The 17,371-nt window shown below is 42.8% G+C and overlaps 1 protein-coding gene across 1 annotated transcript in view; it reads left to right on the top strand.

The window, feature by feature from the left end:
* Positions 1–17,371, top strand: part of SCN11A (sodium voltage-gated channel alpha subunit 11) — a 94,291-nt gene that overhangs the window by 58,792 nt on the left and 18,128 nt on the right. The window contains exons 17-23 of the mRNA XM_042999271.1: positions 1,474–1,587; positions 2,319–2,433; positions 4,433–4,587; positions 7,521–7,694; positions 13,152–13,253; positions 13,719–13,988; positions 14,674–14,727. Of these exons, the coding sequence (XP_042855205.1) occupies positions 1,474–1,587; positions 2,319–2,433; positions 4,433–4,587; positions 7,521–7,694; positions 13,152–13,253; positions 13,719–13,988; positions 14,674–14,727 (984 nt within the window). The remainder of the gene's footprint in view (positions 1–1,473; positions 1,588–2,318; positions 2,434–4,432; positions 4,588–7,520; positions 7,695–13,151; positions 13,254–13,718; positions 13,989–14,673; positions 14,728–17,371) is intronic.

Raw genomic sequence — 17,371 nt, forward strand, 5'->3', positions numbered from 1 at the left:
AATAAAAAAAAAAAAAAAAAAAAAAAACGTTGAAAAAAATAAATAAATAAAATAAAATTTCATCTTTAGTGAGAGGATCTGTCACTCCCTCTGCAGTCTAAGTTCTGTGATGTCTTTAATAGATACTTCTGGGGCAAGCAGCGCAGAACCAAGTCTTAAATTGCCAACTTGAGCTTCCTGTCTCATAGTGACACTAGGCGTATTTCAGACCCAGTGGGTACGTTTACTCAGGCCTCATTGCTGAGGCCTTCCTTCCTTCTGCCTCCCTAGACAGGCAGCTGTGTATAATTGTAATTCCAAGCATTGACAACAACTTGTTTTGGCCTTCTCTCTTACGTGCAAGAACTTCAACCCAGTCCACAGTTTCAAGCTTTGGGCATAGCTGTGGTTCCCTTCCTCATATGGGGCACTTTTAGTTATCATTCTCTGCTACACACTTTAATTTTTTTTTAATGTTTATTTATGACTGAGAGACAGAGAGAGACAGAGCATGAGCATTGGAGTGGAAGAGAGAGGAGGAGACGCAGAATCTGAAGCAGGCTCCAGGCTCCGAGCCGTCAGCACGGAGCCCGACGCGGGGCTCGAACTCACAAACCATGAGATCATGTCCTGAGCCGAAGTCAGACACCCAACCGACTGAACCCCCCCAGGCGCCCCTCTCTGCTACACACTTTAAATTGTTACTACTTCATATTTCTGTTCTGTGTCTGGTCCATAGATACATTTACCTGTGTTTCGTGTGTGTTTGTGTGTGTGTGTGTGTGTGTGTGTGTGTGTAATGTGTCCATGCATGTGTTCGAATGGGAGAAGTGTTCTTAAATTATGACCTTAGAGAGTCAGAGCCACAGGAATATTTACATACACCGTGACATCCTTCTTGATTATACCTGCAGGTGTAATCACATATACCTGCATGACTTTGTACATCTTTCTTGAATATACCCACAGGTTGTCACACAAAATTTACTTTTTATTTTTCTGTAGTAATACATCTTCATTTGTCTCTTTATGCCCTTTTCTATTTCACTAAGCCAACCCTCTGTACCCCAAAGAATAAAAAAAATTATTTTCCAAATTATTCTTCTAACATTTTCTACTCATCTATTTTTATATTAGTACATCAAATCATTATGGATTTTATTTTTACTGCATTCTGTATTATATTATTTTTTTTCAGGGATAATTATACCAGTACCACTTTTTAAATAATTTATTATTTAGTCATTCCCTTCTGAATTATTTGGTGAATTTTGTACCAAAACCATATAGTTTTGCTTAAATGACTTTTGGATAAGTTTCATTACCTGTTTCCTATGGTAGCTTTCCCAGAATTATTTTGTGTGGAGTTTCTCCAGGAGAGTTTTAAAAAGTGAAAAGAAAAGGAGTAAAACATCATAATTCAAAGTTGTTTTATCTCAAGTGAGCTGTCCAGGAGAAATATTAATTGTACTTAATTGGCCTCCTCTGTGTCAGGCCTATGAACTCCCTCGGGAGACCAAGACGTCTACCAGCCCAGGAGCTCAAAGTGTGGAAATCGATGTGTTCTCTGAAGGTGACATTTATCTGTCAGCACAGAACCCCCGAAAGGTAATTTTCCCAGGGTGCTCCCAAGAGGAACCTGTGGCTTATCCATACACATTCTCCAAGACAGTCACTATGGCTATCAAGACTAATGCGGAACCAATTGCCAGAGTCCCATCTTAAGCAAAGGTGTAGGCCAGGGTTTCTTAACCTCTCCACTAAGACATTTGGGGCACGATAATTCCTCATGGTGGTAGGTTCTTCTGTCTACTGTAGGATGTTTGGCAACATTCGTGGCATCTACCCACTAGATGCAAATAGTATCCCCCAGTTGTGAAATCAAAAGTGTCTCTAGACATTGTCAAAATGTATCCTGGAAGACAAAAATCAATGAGAGCCACTAACATAGGCCTACTCTTCTAGGGATTGAGAGAGCTGAAAATTAGTCTCAGTAAAGTAGCCTTCACCTCATCACCCAGCTTCCCTATTTGGAGTTAGGTAGTGTATCAGAGGTATGATTTGTAGAGGGGGGAATGTTGAGACACTGTATCTTCATATACCTTGTCTTTTTTCAGCCAAGGGAGAGTAGTTAGGAAATTCTCTCCTAATGTCAGGGCTACTCAGAGCACTTTTTAAAAACACCCAATGAGAGGGACATTTTCTAGAAACCCCTATACCTGGAATCTTTGTCTAGCTAGCCTTATTCCTAAAATGTCACACACTAAGGTATTAGGTGCTACCATGGTGAGAGACAGTCTTGGTAAATGATTCCCTTTTTCCTTTGTTCTCATGTGCAGAAGTCTGATACCACCAGTGTTTTCTCAGAATGTAGCACCATTGATCCACAGGATCCTTTTGCAAGGATACCGGAAATGGTTCCCAAAAAAGAACCAGAGAGATGTTTTCCCAAAGGTAAGTGGCAGTATTCCTGCATCCAGTTCGCAGAACATTTGGAGGAAATTCTGTTATTCTTGGAAGCTCTGTAGATGCCTTCTTTCTACTTCTACTGGAGACAAAAGTGAAGGGAGGGCATCTATCAATTCTTGGGGCCATTATCAGATCCAGGCAAAGGAGATTTCAGGAAATTCTTGATTTAGGTGGGCTCAACTTATATAACCTAACCACTAGGGTAGAAACTCTAGAAAACTTTCCTAGAGAGCCCGCTGGGCCAATATGTCTTCCACTTTCTCTGACCCCCAGTACATCCATTGTCAGGACGTAGACGAGGTGGTAGAAAAGGGAACCTGACCAGGGTTGAATGGAGCCCTGCCATCCCTCAAGATTTTTCTCTGAAAGAAAGATAGCATTGTAGTTAGGACCTTTGGCTCTGGAGCCAGACTGCCTGAGCTTAATTTTGGCCTCTCCACTTACTAGCTGTGTGACTTAATTTACTTAGCCACTCTGTGCCTCATTTATAAGATGGCTATAATACTAGTATCTACTGCAAAGGGTTATTGTTAGTATTAAATGAGTGAATGTAAATCACCTAGAAGAGTATCTGGCACATAATAAGCAATCAGTAAATGCAGTCTCTCTTGATTCCTTGAGTAGTTACAGTGGTTCGTTCCTATGTGCCTTTATTATTTCCTATATTCATGTGGGGAATTTATTTGTGTCTGTCTCTCTTGCGAGGTCCTTAAAAACATAGGCAGTGACTTAATATTGTATCTCTAGGGTGAGAATGGAATCTTTCCTAGATTATGGGCTCAACATAGATAGATGATAGATAGATAGATAGATAGATAGATAGATAGATAGATAGAGACTTAAGTGAATGAATGAATCTAAAAATTAAAAATTTCTCCATAAGTTTGACACTAGACTGGTCTCAGACAAGACACCAAGAATGGTTTCAAACATATTCCAGGTGATTTGACGGCCCCCCAACTTCCCACGGGGTCAGAAGTCAGGCTAGGAATAGATCACTGTTCTCCTGACTTACATTTGGACTGGTCTTTGAGGTATGCACAGGTTGTCAACAGTGGAGTTGGAGAAGAAAGGTTGGTTTCAAGAAGGGAGGGGTGGCATAAAAGAAGAAATAACCTTTCAGGGAGATTGACCTATTGGTGTTCTAAACAATGGAGGATGGCAGGGGCAGACTGAGGAGACCTCACGGTTGCTTAGGAAGATGATGAGGAAGGGAGTGGAATGTTGTGATCACTGTGAAATTAGCATCCACAGGACTTGGAGGATGGGCGGAGGAGACAAGGGGAGAAGGATGACGTGATTCATGCCGAGGGCTCGTGTGTGTTGAAGGCAAACGTCCAGCTATGTGTAAGCACCTCGACAGTGGATCAGATTCTCCCCTGTGTGGTTTGGGTGGTTCACAGAGCCTGTGCCCCTCCTTACCTCATTCTCCTCAGTCCTTAGGACACAGCTTACTAGTGCCAAAAGAAATTGCAGTATAACAAACAGCCATGCAGCCCCAGTGGCACACAAGAGTAAACATGCATCTACATGATTCCACTCATCTAGGCTGGGTATCTCTGCTGATTTTGGCTGGCTTTATTCATATGAGTGGTAATGACTGGGAGCTGGCCAACCTAGCCTGGGCTTACCTGGGCCACTTGGTTCTGTACCACATGTCCATCCTCCTTCTCCTGAAACCAGTGGGCTGACCCAAATATTCCTTTCTTATGAAAATGGTCCTGGAGAGCAAGTGGAAACATGCACGGCCTGTTAAGGCCGAAGCTCGGACCTGGCATGTGTGACTTTCACTCTGCTCTATTGGCCAAATCAAGTCATATGGCCAAGCCCAGAACTGAGGGGTTGGAAAGCGACTTCACCTCTTTCTTCAGTGGGAAAAATTGCAAAGGTAAGGGATAAACATAAAGGCAGGGATGAAGAGTTAGGATTATTAATACAGTTCAAGGCAGGCACTAATGATAATGCTACTGCTTATTTCTTGCAGGCCTGGGTCACTGCTTCCCATGCTGTGCCACGGACAAGAGAAAGTCCCACTGGATCATTTGGTGGAACCTGCGGAAAACCTGCTACCAAATAGTGAAACACAGTTGGTTTGAGAGCTTTGTTATCTTTGTGATTCTGCTGAGCAGTGGGGCACTGGTAAATTATCACGGTCTTGTGGGGACATTGGGGATCAAGGCAGCTGGGCTACATTCTGACATGGGACTGTGAATGTGGGGAGACAAGGCAGAAGCGGGATCTCTGCTGCTGGGTCCCCTCAAGGGCAAGATTTTACACAACTTCTAGAGTCATGCTCCAACTGGCAAGTCCCCAAGCCAAAGACACTTTACCTGTGGGGAAGCGTGATTCAAATCAGCACTTTAAAGTGGCTACTGGAGCCTGCCCTTGACCCCAGGCCTGTCCCTCATTCTTGGACAATTTCTAGACATTTTCACTGTATCCTACATATTTCTTCCTCTGGACAGCAATGTTTCTATCTCTCTTTTCCAGAAGAACATAGAGCTGCTCTCCAAAAGGTAAAACATTAAGAGGGAAAGGCTACAGGGACCAGATGAGGATATAATATGTTGTCTTGGTATTTTCCACCACTCATGTTCCCTTGGGAGGAGAAACAAAGAGATAATGCTTTATGTACATGGCAGATCCTTCTAGATTGAGGTGTCAGGTGTGTCCCAGTGAGGTTTGGAAATAACTCCAAATCCATTGGCCTCCATAGCATATATCCTTCCTGCTCTCTCTCCTCACCTTTTGGTCCTTGCCTTCTCTTTGCCCCCCACCCTTGAGTGATAGTATCTTCTTCCTTACTACCTACATGTTTCTCTCTCTCTTTCCCTTCGTCCCCTTCTATCTTGTGTTTTCCCTTAAAATGGACATAATATATAACTAAACTCTCTTACTATTTGGTATGTAAGTGAATGGAACCTTAGGTTCTCCCTTATTGATTTGGGGTCACAGAACATTAAGTCACTAGCCATTGGAAGGGACAAGGAAATGTCTTGCTTCGTCACCACTGCTTTCCTGGCTAGTGCTTTACTTTGTGTGATCTCCAGGTGAAAGCAGATGAGTGCACGCTGGGGCCCCCCAGACCCTATGATCAGCACCCATCTCCAATTATCTACTTGCAGTACAAATTATTCCTCAAGAAAAAGAGAAGTAAATTTTTCTAAACCGTATCAGAGAACTCTCCTACTTTTTGTTGCGAACCCTTGGTCTAGGATCCCCTGAAGTCTTCTGGGCTTACATTTTCACTGGCTATTTACCTTATTCAAGTAATGGGGCTCTTGATTTATTCCACGATGATAATTGGTGTCTACCAAACCCTGTGTTACTCAGTGGGAAAGCACGGTGTTGTCAGAAGGCCAGGGAGACATGGTACCCTCCTTCTAGTTCTCATCTTTGTTATGTTAAGAGAAGTGTAGGTTGGACAAAGCAAGACTGAACACACAATGTTGAGGGTTATAGGAGAGGGACTCGGGTCTAGTTCCACTTAACGTATCTGTAGAGAAAGGAAGACAGGAAACATCTGGTCTCTTGCCACTGTCTGTGCTGTGTGGACCAGCAGCCTTAGTATCACTTGGAAACTTGTTAGAAATGCAGTCTTGGGCCCACCCCAGGCCTGCTGAAATCAGAACCTAGATGCTTCAGGACTCATGAGAGTTTGGGAAGCTCTGGTCTGGACAACTGTGTAATAATGGGAGCTTCCTGGACAAGGAAATGTCCTCATTATAATGTGGGAGCCTCCAAAGCTCGGTTGCTAATATTGGCCTACTCTTCTGCAGAGCAAACAGATCTGCTGAGCCAGCTTGCTGCTCAGCTTCCAAAATGACAGAGGAACTGAGCTTCCACACCATTCCCATTTGTCTGTCTTTAAGAGGCAAACACACAGATAAGTCCCTGACTTCCAGGAGCAGGGAGTCTAGTAGGGAAGACAGATGGGGTCCAAGAATTATAGACCAGGACCATAGTGATACACTCAGAGAAGCAGTGGATGACATGGGGCCATGTAGAATGGGCATCTAACTCATTCTTGGTGGAAGAAGGACAGTTTCCTATGGAAAATATCAGCCAAACTGAGACTTCAAAAATGATGAGGAGATGACAGGGGACAGGAGGAAGTGGAGGGTCTTCTCCAGTCAAAGCCCACCTAGGAGTTGAAAGTCAGACTGTTTTATTCTTTTGCATTATTGTTCCCTAGGGCCATGGGGCCGTGGGCTTACCTTCGTACTCAACAGCAGGACCGATTTCTTTCTTGCCTTCAGTGTTTGCCCAGATGTCTTGACAGGTTCAGCACTAGGTCCCCTTATTTTTTTTCATTCTCAGTTTTTACCCTAGTTATATAGACCCCGAAGAATCACATATGCACTTTGAATGAGGGAAATGCTTGCATGCAGCATGAAAAAGTGTCTCTTCAGAAGCTAAGGCGTCTCATTTTCATGATCACACTGAACGAATGTTTCACGTTCAAAGTAATTTACACTAGCCCAGAGCTTCCTCAACTTTTGCATGTGTTGGTACGCATAAAAATGAGCACATCCATCGTGAGCACAGGGGTAAGTGGTAAGGCTGTTTGTGGTAGGTCGTTGGCATCAGGGTTGGCAGGATTTAGAGTGGGAGCTAAGGTGTTTGGACCTAAGGTGTTACAGGCAATGGAGAGCCACTGAATAGGGCTACTAAAGTAACTAGGAGGATGAGAGAGATGGAATATTTCACTGAGTGGTTCTGGAAACATTGGCAAGATATTGTTGACAAGAGTTGGAAGGATCAGGAAGATCAGGAAATTGTGTGGTGATCTGTTAGGAAGATGTTTTCACATTTCAGGGGTCAGTGATGAGAATCTAGGGAGCTCTTGTGGCAATGCAAGTCTAGAAATAGGATCTTCCTTCTTGTGGTTTTACTTACTCAAGGAGTTGATTCCACTGAGACATTTCATCCTTAATACCTTTTGAGCAAAACCTTGTCACCAAAACAGATACTAGTTTATTCAAATAAGGAAGAAAAATTAAAAAGTAAAGTCCTCAAGCAGTTCTGTGCAAATATTCAACCTGGCCCATGGCTATGCTTTATCATTTCAGGTATTTGAAGATATTCACCTTGAGAAACGACCCAATATCCAAGCATTACTTAATTGTACTGACCATATTTTCACCTACATTTTTATCCTGGAGATGGGTCTAAAATGGGTAGCCTTTGGATTTGGGAAGTATTTCACCAGTGTCTGGTGCTGGCTTGACTTCATCATTGTAATTGTAAGTTTACCATCTCTGTGTGCCATGCGGGCAAGGGTTGGGGGGAGGGGAGGGGTGGGTGTCATACGGGAGCTGCCTTTCCTGTGTGCCTTATATGGGTGCCTCTCCAAAATATTTTTCTTCACAGTACTTGCAAATAGTCGTCATCTACCCATCAGCAGTCCCGTCTGTTCTGGGTCACATTCTTCACACTGCACTTCATATTCTCACCACCCCAGCCCTTTCCATGATGACTCATCCAGTTCTCTCCATAAGCCCTGCTGATGTCTGATGTATGCCTAGAATAATATCGAGTGTCCTACCCTTCTCCTTCCAACTTTCTATTTTCTCTGAAGACTTCTCAAAGCAGGTCAGAAGCCAGTAGACTAAGCTGGTCTCCCTTTTGATTGCCAAGCAACATAAGAACATTCTTTCATTTAATCTGCACATCAATGCTCTGGCTTAAGCAGAGTTATACATCACCTACCAGATTACGGACAAAGAAATTTGAAGCTCAGGTGGTTAGCACCTTGCTTCAGATGAAACTGGGACTCACACCTTGGTCTGTGCGATGCTAAAGCTAATAATAGTAGATCACACTTATCAAATGCCTTGTCTGTACCAGGTATTCTGCCATATGCTTCATATGCCTTCTCTCTTTTAGCTATCACGACCACTCAGTACGGTAGGCACTATTACTTTTCTCATATACGCAGGAAGAAACTAAGTCATAGAGAAGTTAAGAAACGTGTCAAAGATTGGCTAGAAATGGTGGAGGTGAAACTCAAAAACCCAGTAAGCTTCACTCTAAAGCCCTTGATTTTAACATTGATATCCTTTCTACCATGAGCTAACTAGTTAGACTTTGTCCCTACTATTTAAAGAAGCAGACACGACATGTGCATAACCCACGTGGTCAGCATACCTATTTGAAGAACCATAATGTTGCTAATGTTGGTGGGCACACCCAAGCGTCCATCGACTCATGAATGGATAAAGAAGATGTGGTATATATGTACATAGTGGACTATTACTCAGCCATCAAAATGAATGAAATCTTGCCATTTGAAACAATGTAGATAGAACCAGAGTGTATTATGCTAAGCGAGATAAGTCACACTGAGAAAGACAAAAGCCATATGGTTTTACTCATACGTGGGATTTAAGAAACAGATAAACATGGGAAGGGGGTAAAAGGGAAAGAGGGAAATAAACCGTAAGAGACTCTTAACAATAAAGAACAAACTGAGTGTTGCTGGAGGGGAGGTGGGTAGGGAGATGGGCTAGATGGGTGGTGGGCATTAAGGAGGGGACTTGTTGGGATGAGCACTGGGTGTTGTATGTAAGTGATGAATCACTGAATTCTACTCCTGAAACCAGTATTGCACTGTATGTTAACTAACCAGAGTTTAAATAAAAATTAAAAAAATGATTGGTGGACACAAGTAGCCATGTGTTTCAGGCATTTTAGAAAGGCAGCAGTGCTATGGGAGCTCCAGCAGGAATGATAAAAGGAAATAAATATATCCACGTCTGTCAACCCTGTCACTTCCCAGGGTGCAAATCATTCTGAATCCATTGTCTTCTTATATTATAGTGAAGAACCCATAAGACAGTGGACAAATGATTGGCATCTACATTCTAGGGACCTGTGGTCCACTGACCTCAACTCAGGAAACTGATCCTAAAGCTCTCTTGTCTGTGCTTTTTCTGTGCAACCTTAAGCAAAGTGCTTCCTTCTTTTGACATAAATCTTCACATTAATAAAAATGAGAGTATAGACTTTTTACCAAGTGCCAAAATTTGACCAGAAACAAAATAGAAAACATAAATCTAACAATAACCATTTAAAATACCAAAACAGTAGTTCAATACACACTGTCAAAAAAAGGCACCAGGCCGAGATGGTCTTACAGGCAAGTTGTATCAAACTTTCAAGGAGTAGTGCTATATACTGAATGTTTGCATCCCCTAAAATTCATATGTTGAAACGTAATCCTCAATGTGTTCCTATTTAGAGGGGTTTATTAGGTTACGAGCAGAGGTTATGAGGGAAGAGCCCTCATGAATGGAACTACAGCTGCTATAAAAGAGAACCCCACAGAGCTTCCTCACCCCTTCTGTCACGGGAAGACACAGGGAGAAGAAAGCAATATGTGAGCCAGGATGTGGCCTCTCACCAGACAGTGACTCTGCTGACACCTTGATCTTGGACTTCCCAGCTCCAGACTGTGAGAAATAAATTTCCATTATTTATAAGCAACCCAGGCTATGATATTCTGTTACAGCAGCCTGAACTAAGATAGGCAGTTACCCCCAACCTTATTCAAATTGTTACAAAGAATAAGAAAAGAGAGGAAGCTTACAAACTTTACTTAATGAGACAAGTATAACCTTGATAACAAAATGAACGGAACAAAAATGAGTAGAACAAGGAAAGAAATAATCTTATAATTATATGCTTTATAAATCCCAGACAAGGCACTGGATAAGTGTGGTCCACTATTGCTGTTATTAGCTTTGGCATCCCATAGGCTAGGGTGTGAATGCCAATTCCACTTGAAGTAAGTTGTTAATCCTCTGGGCTTTGGGTTTCCTTGTCTGTAACATGGTAGGTGATATAAAATGTACTTAATTCAGAAAATTATTGTGCAGATTAAATAAGAGAATGTCTGTGAATAATCCTTTTACACTGCTTGTTAATCAGCATTGTGTAAAATGATCTTTATAATTTTGAAGTAGAAAAATAGAGGGGCGCCTGGGTGGCTCAGTCGGTTAAACATCCAACTCTGGATTTCGACTCAGGTAATGATCTCACAGTTTGTGAGTTGGAGACCTGCACTGGGTTCTGCACTGACAGCAAGAAGCCTGCTTGGGATTTTCTCTCCCTCTCTCTCTTCCCCTCCCCTGCTTGCATGCACTCTGTCTCTCAAAATAAATGGTCGGACTTAAAAAAAAATGTATGTAAAAAGAAAAATACAAACACAACCACAAGAACATAATTGAATTCAACTATCCCAAAATGTAAAACCTCTGTTTTTTTTTATTCAATAGAATTGTAATTATAAAGACAGGCTAGGGCCTGGAGACAGTATTTGCCATATACATAACAGAAAATTATTATCCATAGTATAAAAAACTCCCTACAGCTCAACAAGAGAAAGACAACCCAATGTAAGAATGGGAGAAGGATGCAAACAGGTAATTCACGTAAGGAACTCAAGTTGTAATAAATATATGAAGAAATACATACTAGCTACATCACCAATTAGCACAGAAGTACATGTTAAAATGAGAAACTGTGTTACTCGTCAGACTGACAAAAATTTTAAAGTTGGATAATCTCTAATACTTAGAAAGATATAAGAAAATGGAATCTGTAATCACTGCTACTAATGTAATAAAATTTCAGGGAAATTTTTGCAGTATTTTTAAAAAATGTTTATTTGTTTATTTTGAGAGAGAGAGAGAGAGCAGGACAGAGGGACAGAAGGAGAGAGAGAATCCCAAGCAGGCTCCACACTCAGCACCGAGCCTGATGGGGGGCTCGATCCTGTAACCCTGGGATCATGACCTGAGCTGAAATCAAAAGTCAGACACTTAACCAACTAAGCCACCCAGGTGCCCCAGAAAAATTTTGCACTATTAAGTAAAATTACAAATGAGCCCAATTTGTAATTTACTATCCAGAAATACTACTTCTAGTTATACACGTAAGGAAAATTCTTGAGTACGTAGGCAGGAAAAATGCATACAGCTGTCCAGTGTGTTGTTCATAGCAGCAAAGAAGTTGAAATAACCTAGATACTCACCAAGGGGGAATGGATCCATAAAATATGAATATTTATATACTGTAATATTTTACAACAGTTAAAAGAATAAACCACAAGGAAAAAAAGGTATGTATCAAAATGGTGACTGTTCACACGGTGCAGACTGATAAATGCAAGTTAGATAGGAAAAAAAGATAAGATAAAAAGCAGCAGAAGACTGTGGAGTGGGAAAGAATACGGGTATTTTTATGTCTGCGTGTCTCATCAGTGCTTCTGAATCTAGTGGAACGGAGACTGGGGATCGGATTCCAGGTGAAAAGGTGGACAATGTCCCTCTAGGGACCCTTCTTCCCCACCCATGATAACAGCTACTGGGTAAAGCCAGAAGAACTGTTAAGCTGTGCTCTTCTTTTCCCTCTCGCCAGGAACCAGGTAGAAGGAGTATTTGTGGAAAAGCTGCTGAAATAACTCTCCCGACGGGCAGTGCCATTACAAGCAAACAGCCTATTTTAGGAAACCTTTATAAATAAGAGCATTCTGAATCGATAATTTTTTAAAAGCTGAATTACCCATCTAAAAATTTTGCCATTCTACCATACCAACTCACTTAATTCCTCTGAATTTGCCAGTATTTTACTACTACGATGAGATTGACAGGATTAGTGGGGAATGGTTTTAGATAATAGTGAACTCTAATGTCAGCACAGTCAGTTGTAGGATAACTCACTTCCTGTCCCGCTGGGCAACCCGTCTTGCAAGCTGAGCCTCTGCATAATCGATGACAGTGACTGGAATCCGCAAATGGTGGTGTGCAACTTAAGCCCATTATATTTAAGTTTCAATTTAGTGTGTTTATAGAGCTTTCCAGTCCTTAGTCCTGACTCATTGGGAAGAAGTATGTTGGGAGAGAAAATTGGATTGAATTCCCCCCCAAATTTAACTGAGTGAGGGGAAATACTAGCAATTTATTATTTCATTGTAGCTTTTAATTTTGATATTGAAACGGATATTTGAGGATGTTACGGAAACGTTGCAAGAAACAACCTAAAGAACCCCTTACACTCTTTCCCCAGATTCACCAGTTGTTAACATTTCACCCCATCTGCTTTGTCCTTTTCGCTTCATTTTTCTTGCTAAACTGCTTGAGATTAGGTTGCAGGCACCACACCTCGTTACCCCTAAACATTCCAGTGTGTGTTTCCTGAGAACAATGAAATTGTTTCACGTGGTCACAGCACAATTATCAAAGTTAGGAAATTTAACATGACTCAGTAGTAAGATCCATACACACTTTCTAATTTTGTCAATCGTTTCAATAAGGTCCTTTACGTTTAATTCTTTCTATCCACCTGTGTCACCTTCCCTCACCTCCCCCTAGTCCAGGATCCAATTCAGGACCCTAAGTGACACATCATTGTCATGTCCTTTGGTTTCCTTTAACAGTTTCTCACTTTTCTTTGTCTTTCATTAAACAAATCATGTAAGTGCATTGCCCTCACCTGCATGGGTTGTAGCTTTGGCAGACTGGAGCAAAAATAGCCTCTTCACTTGCCTTCCAACTTCTAGAAGGCTGGCTGGCTTCTGTTTCTGGATAATCCACTGAGGACACCCTGTGTCTGCCTCTCGGAATGAGGGCTACCAGCCCCCCACTGGCTTCCCTGGGAGCCAAGTCAGGTACACTACCTATCGCTTCTCTTCCCACCAGGTCTCTGTGACCAGTCTCATTGACCTAAAGAGCTTGAAGTCCTTCAGGACTCTACGAGCACTGAGGCCCCTGCGCGCACTGTCCCAGTTTGAAGGAATGAAGGTACGTTCTTCAGCAAATGGGAGGAAGGTCAGCTGTCAGGGAGAGGTGGAAACACCAATCGTTCTTCTTGGGCTGGGCTTCCCTTAAATTGTCAAGCTGTTTCTGGACTCCTTCCTACCTAACGCGCTGTTTAGAATTTGAGAGATGAAAAATTTAGGATGTGGCGTGCATTCTGTGGTAGGCAAGATGGGTTCCGGCTTTCCTTCAATCCTAGGGCAGGTGTCCCATAGGTCTGTGACACTGTCATCAGAGGACACTTCTCAAGTGATCCTCAGTGACAAGAGAAACGGGTCCATAGGGAGCCGAGAGCAGGGCTTGTCCTAGGATGCGGGGTTGGGAGTTTGAGGGTAGAAAGTAAAGACAGACCCTAAGAGGTCCAGTCCTGCACATCAGGCCCATCCTGAGATCCAGAGCTTGGTGAATCCTACACATCTGTTACGTTTTTCTTCCGTTTTCTTTTTTAAGGTGGTCGTCAATGCTCTCATAGGTGCTATACCTGCCATTCTGAATGTTTTGCTTGTCTGCCTCATTTTCTGGCTCATATTTTGTATCCTGGGAGTAAACTTCTTCTCTGGAAAATTTGGAAGATGCATTAATGTATCAGATACAAACTCAGTTATAAATTACAGCGTCGTCGCAAACCAAAGTCAATGCGAAAGTGGAAATTTCTCTTGGGTCACCCCGCCGGTCAACTTTGACAATGTGGGAATGGCTTACCTTGCCCTCTTGCAAGTGGTAAGTGCCGTTGGTATATTTTTCACCCTGAGGAGCGAAACCTTTAAAGAAGCATAAATCGTTTCTCGGGTTAATGAAAAACACAGTGACTGCATTGAGCTGGTAGAATCGACTCCCAGTTCCTCATGTGGAAGCCAGTGCCCTCTGGAACTGCCCCCCACCGAGTGTCTCCAACTTTCTTGTTTCCTGAGCCTCAACCTCCACGCAAGGCCCTGTACATCTCTCATGCTGTCCCGTATTGCGCCTTACGCTCCAGAGCCAAACAGGGGCGGAGACTCAGTTGCTAAGCAGCACTTCTTGGTTGGAAGTCAGTCCTCTGGTCAAACCACGGTTGCCAGGGCTTGAACAGCACAAACATGAGGCACGAGGGAAGCCTCGGCCAGGCTCTTTCCAGCAGCTTTAACACAGCTTCTCCAGAAATTTTTAAGGCAGGAATGTCTTTAAAAAAAAAAAAAAAACTCTTTATTTTGTATAAATGAAGAAGAAAAAAAAAAAACCCCACAAGACACCCATAGTCTGAATTCCTTTGTAAAGGAAAGGAATTCTCTTTCACCTGGCCATTCCGTCCTGGAAGGGTGGGGCATCGTCTTAGACGCATCTGCCCACTGGGCCTCGCTTGCTGTTTTACGGCACTTATCTGCAGATGGCAAGTCTCTGTGTTCTTGTTTCTCTGCTTTTGTTACAGGCAACATTTAAGGGCTGGATGGATATCATGTATGCAGCTGTCGATTCCAGAGGGGTGAGCTCGTGTTCTGCCATGTTATAGAGAGTGCCAGGGTCACATCAGGGATGTCATCACTACACGGTCTAGAACTTCCCACGTCCTAGTTCCACTGGCTAGCGTTCTTGCCCTGTTTTCCTTGGGACAAACACTATGAAATAGGGATCAAAAAAAAAAAGTTTCCATTCATCTTCTGTTGAGCATTCCATTCCATTCTGCTCCAAAGCCCGTTCCTGTTTCTCCATAGTGACCAAGGAACAACCTTTCACGGAGGAGAACTTGGACAAAGGGGAGTTGGGATGCTTTGGAGCCAGAAGCAACAGAATCACAGAATGCCTTGATTTTCCTGTCTCACTTCTTTTCCAAATGGGTATACAGGCAGAAGCCAGATTTCAAAGGGTGCCAGCCAAGGGCTGTGGGAAGACCTTACAGATGGACTGCGTCTGATAAGAGAGGCTTCCCATGGCTACAGTCTCCCCAGAGACTAAACGGGCTTCTGGCGATTGCCACCTGTTAAATTCTAGTTAAGTAAGAAGTAAAATCATGGATTCCCAAAGTTGGAAGGGTACTCAGCCATCTAGGCCATTTCTATTTCGCAGTAGGGAAAACTGAGGAGTAGAAGGGAAGAATGCTGCCCAAAGCCATGGAGTAAGCAAATGGTTGAATCAAGAATGGAGCCAGCATTAATTTTTTTCCTGTTGTCACACACATGTTGTTCTGTTTGAGAGTCTGCAGAATTGATGCCTGGCACATAGTAGATGTTCAATACATGTGAGCTGGTAGAGGCAGCACTGGGGGTATGAGAAGTGGTACAGTAGTAAATTATAACAAACGCAGGATTTTAAAGTATTGATGTGCTTAATTTTTGTCTTTTGAGTATATGACCTTCACCCTAGTTTACCTTAGGCATCCATTTGCCTTGAGGTGGAGATGGGGGATGGGGAGGGAATCTGATGCAGAAGTCTGCAGGAAGTGTGACTCACGTATGTTCCCTGAGCGAATGATAGGTGGGTGGCGGTGGGTGGAGGGATGTCTATCCTGATGCTGGTCCTGGGACATTATAGCTGGTATGTGCTGGCACCTAGCATGACGATACCCTTGTCTGCGTAGTCACAGAGAATCTTGCGGGGCTCAAATATCGGTGAAAACATGGGCCTTTCTCCCCCCTTAACTCTTCCTGGCCTTAAACACTGACTCTCTGTCATGTCCTCTACTTGGCTCCCTGGCCCAGCAGGCTACTCCCATCACTTACCAAAAGCCCGTCAGGGCGGGCCCATGACTATCAACTCCATGTCCCAGCCTCATGAAAACTGAAAAGTCTGAGAGACTCTTTCTGTCCAAGTATGCCACTCTAACCTCTTCAGTCATCCTGCCTGCACAATGTATCCCAGGCCTTCCCAGCAGCAGCTTCCTTTTAGAAAAATACAGAAGTTGAGCAAAACTACCCTCTTTCCCCCCTTCGTGTTCCTTTCAATTTACTGAATCCCAAGTCCCCTCTCCAAACCCGTGGAGGGAGAATCAGGATACACATCTCATGACTCTGATGTTCTCTGTCGCTCTACTGCTTTTTCTGGGTACAAGAGAGGTGAGCTTTTATCATTTACTTTCCCTAGTTGAACCTCCCTTTGCAGGATGGTTAGCCTGCATTATAACCTTATTTTAAATGTCAGATGCTGAGTGGTGATTCTTTCCATTATATAGTTTTTGTACTAATGGTTACCCTTAGTTCAAACAAATGGACATCTCAAGCAATGATTCTTTCCATTATATAGTTTTTGTACTAATGGCTACCCTTAGTTCAAACAAATGGACATCTCAAGCAATGATTCTTTCCATTATATAGTTTTTGTACTAATGGCTACCCTTAGTTCAAACAAATGGACATCTCAAGCCAATTGGGACCAAGGCCAGGTACTCTTCAAGGCAAAAGACAAAAATATTTTCAAATATTACCTTCATTACATTAGTCTGTGTGGTGGGTATTAAATAACAAACATCATAAAAACATTCAACAAGTGACAGAGCTATCAACACTCATAGATATATCTTCGCATGTCATCTGGAGAAAGAAAAGAGAAATCTTCCTGTCACCTGTTCCCAAACTGCATAAAGCCAATGACAATGTGAAGAACTTGGACAAAGGGGATTTTGGATGCTTTTGGTCACACCTTGAGTTGGGGGAACTTAGTTGTGGTCCATTTTTGCGTCTGCTCTAGAGCTTGATTATTAATTCACTCATCCATCCATCCATCCATCCATCCATCCATCCATCCATCCATCCAAGGTGTATTGAGAATCTACGTGTCACAAAGTACGCCAGGCACTGGGAATTCGAGAGTGACAGGGCACAAGCACAGACTAAATACAACAGTGGGCTCTATATGAAGGATGTAGCTGTTCAAGTGTTGGTAGTCACCTTCTCCAGTGGCCTTATCTCCAGTCTGGCTCCTTCCAGTTATGTGTCCATATAGACATTCTAGAGACCTTCTCAAAGGACACATGTGGTCATGCCATTCCCCAATCTTACAACCCTTTCATGATTCTCTGTTGCTTAGGAGAAAAAGCCTACGCCTCTTTTCACATGCCCACCCCATTGCATGGTACCACTTAAGCCCCTCAAGGGGAAGCTTAAAGAGGGTTTCCCTGCACGAGCCATGGCTGG

Source organism: Panthera tigris, chromosome C2 (genome assembly GCF_018350195.1).
Source record: "Panthera tigris isolate Pti1 chromosome C2, P.tigris_Pti1_mat1.1, whole genome shotgun sequence".
Lineage (NCBI taxonomy): Eukaryota > Metazoa > Chordata > Mammalia > Carnivora > Felidae > Panthera > Panthera tigris.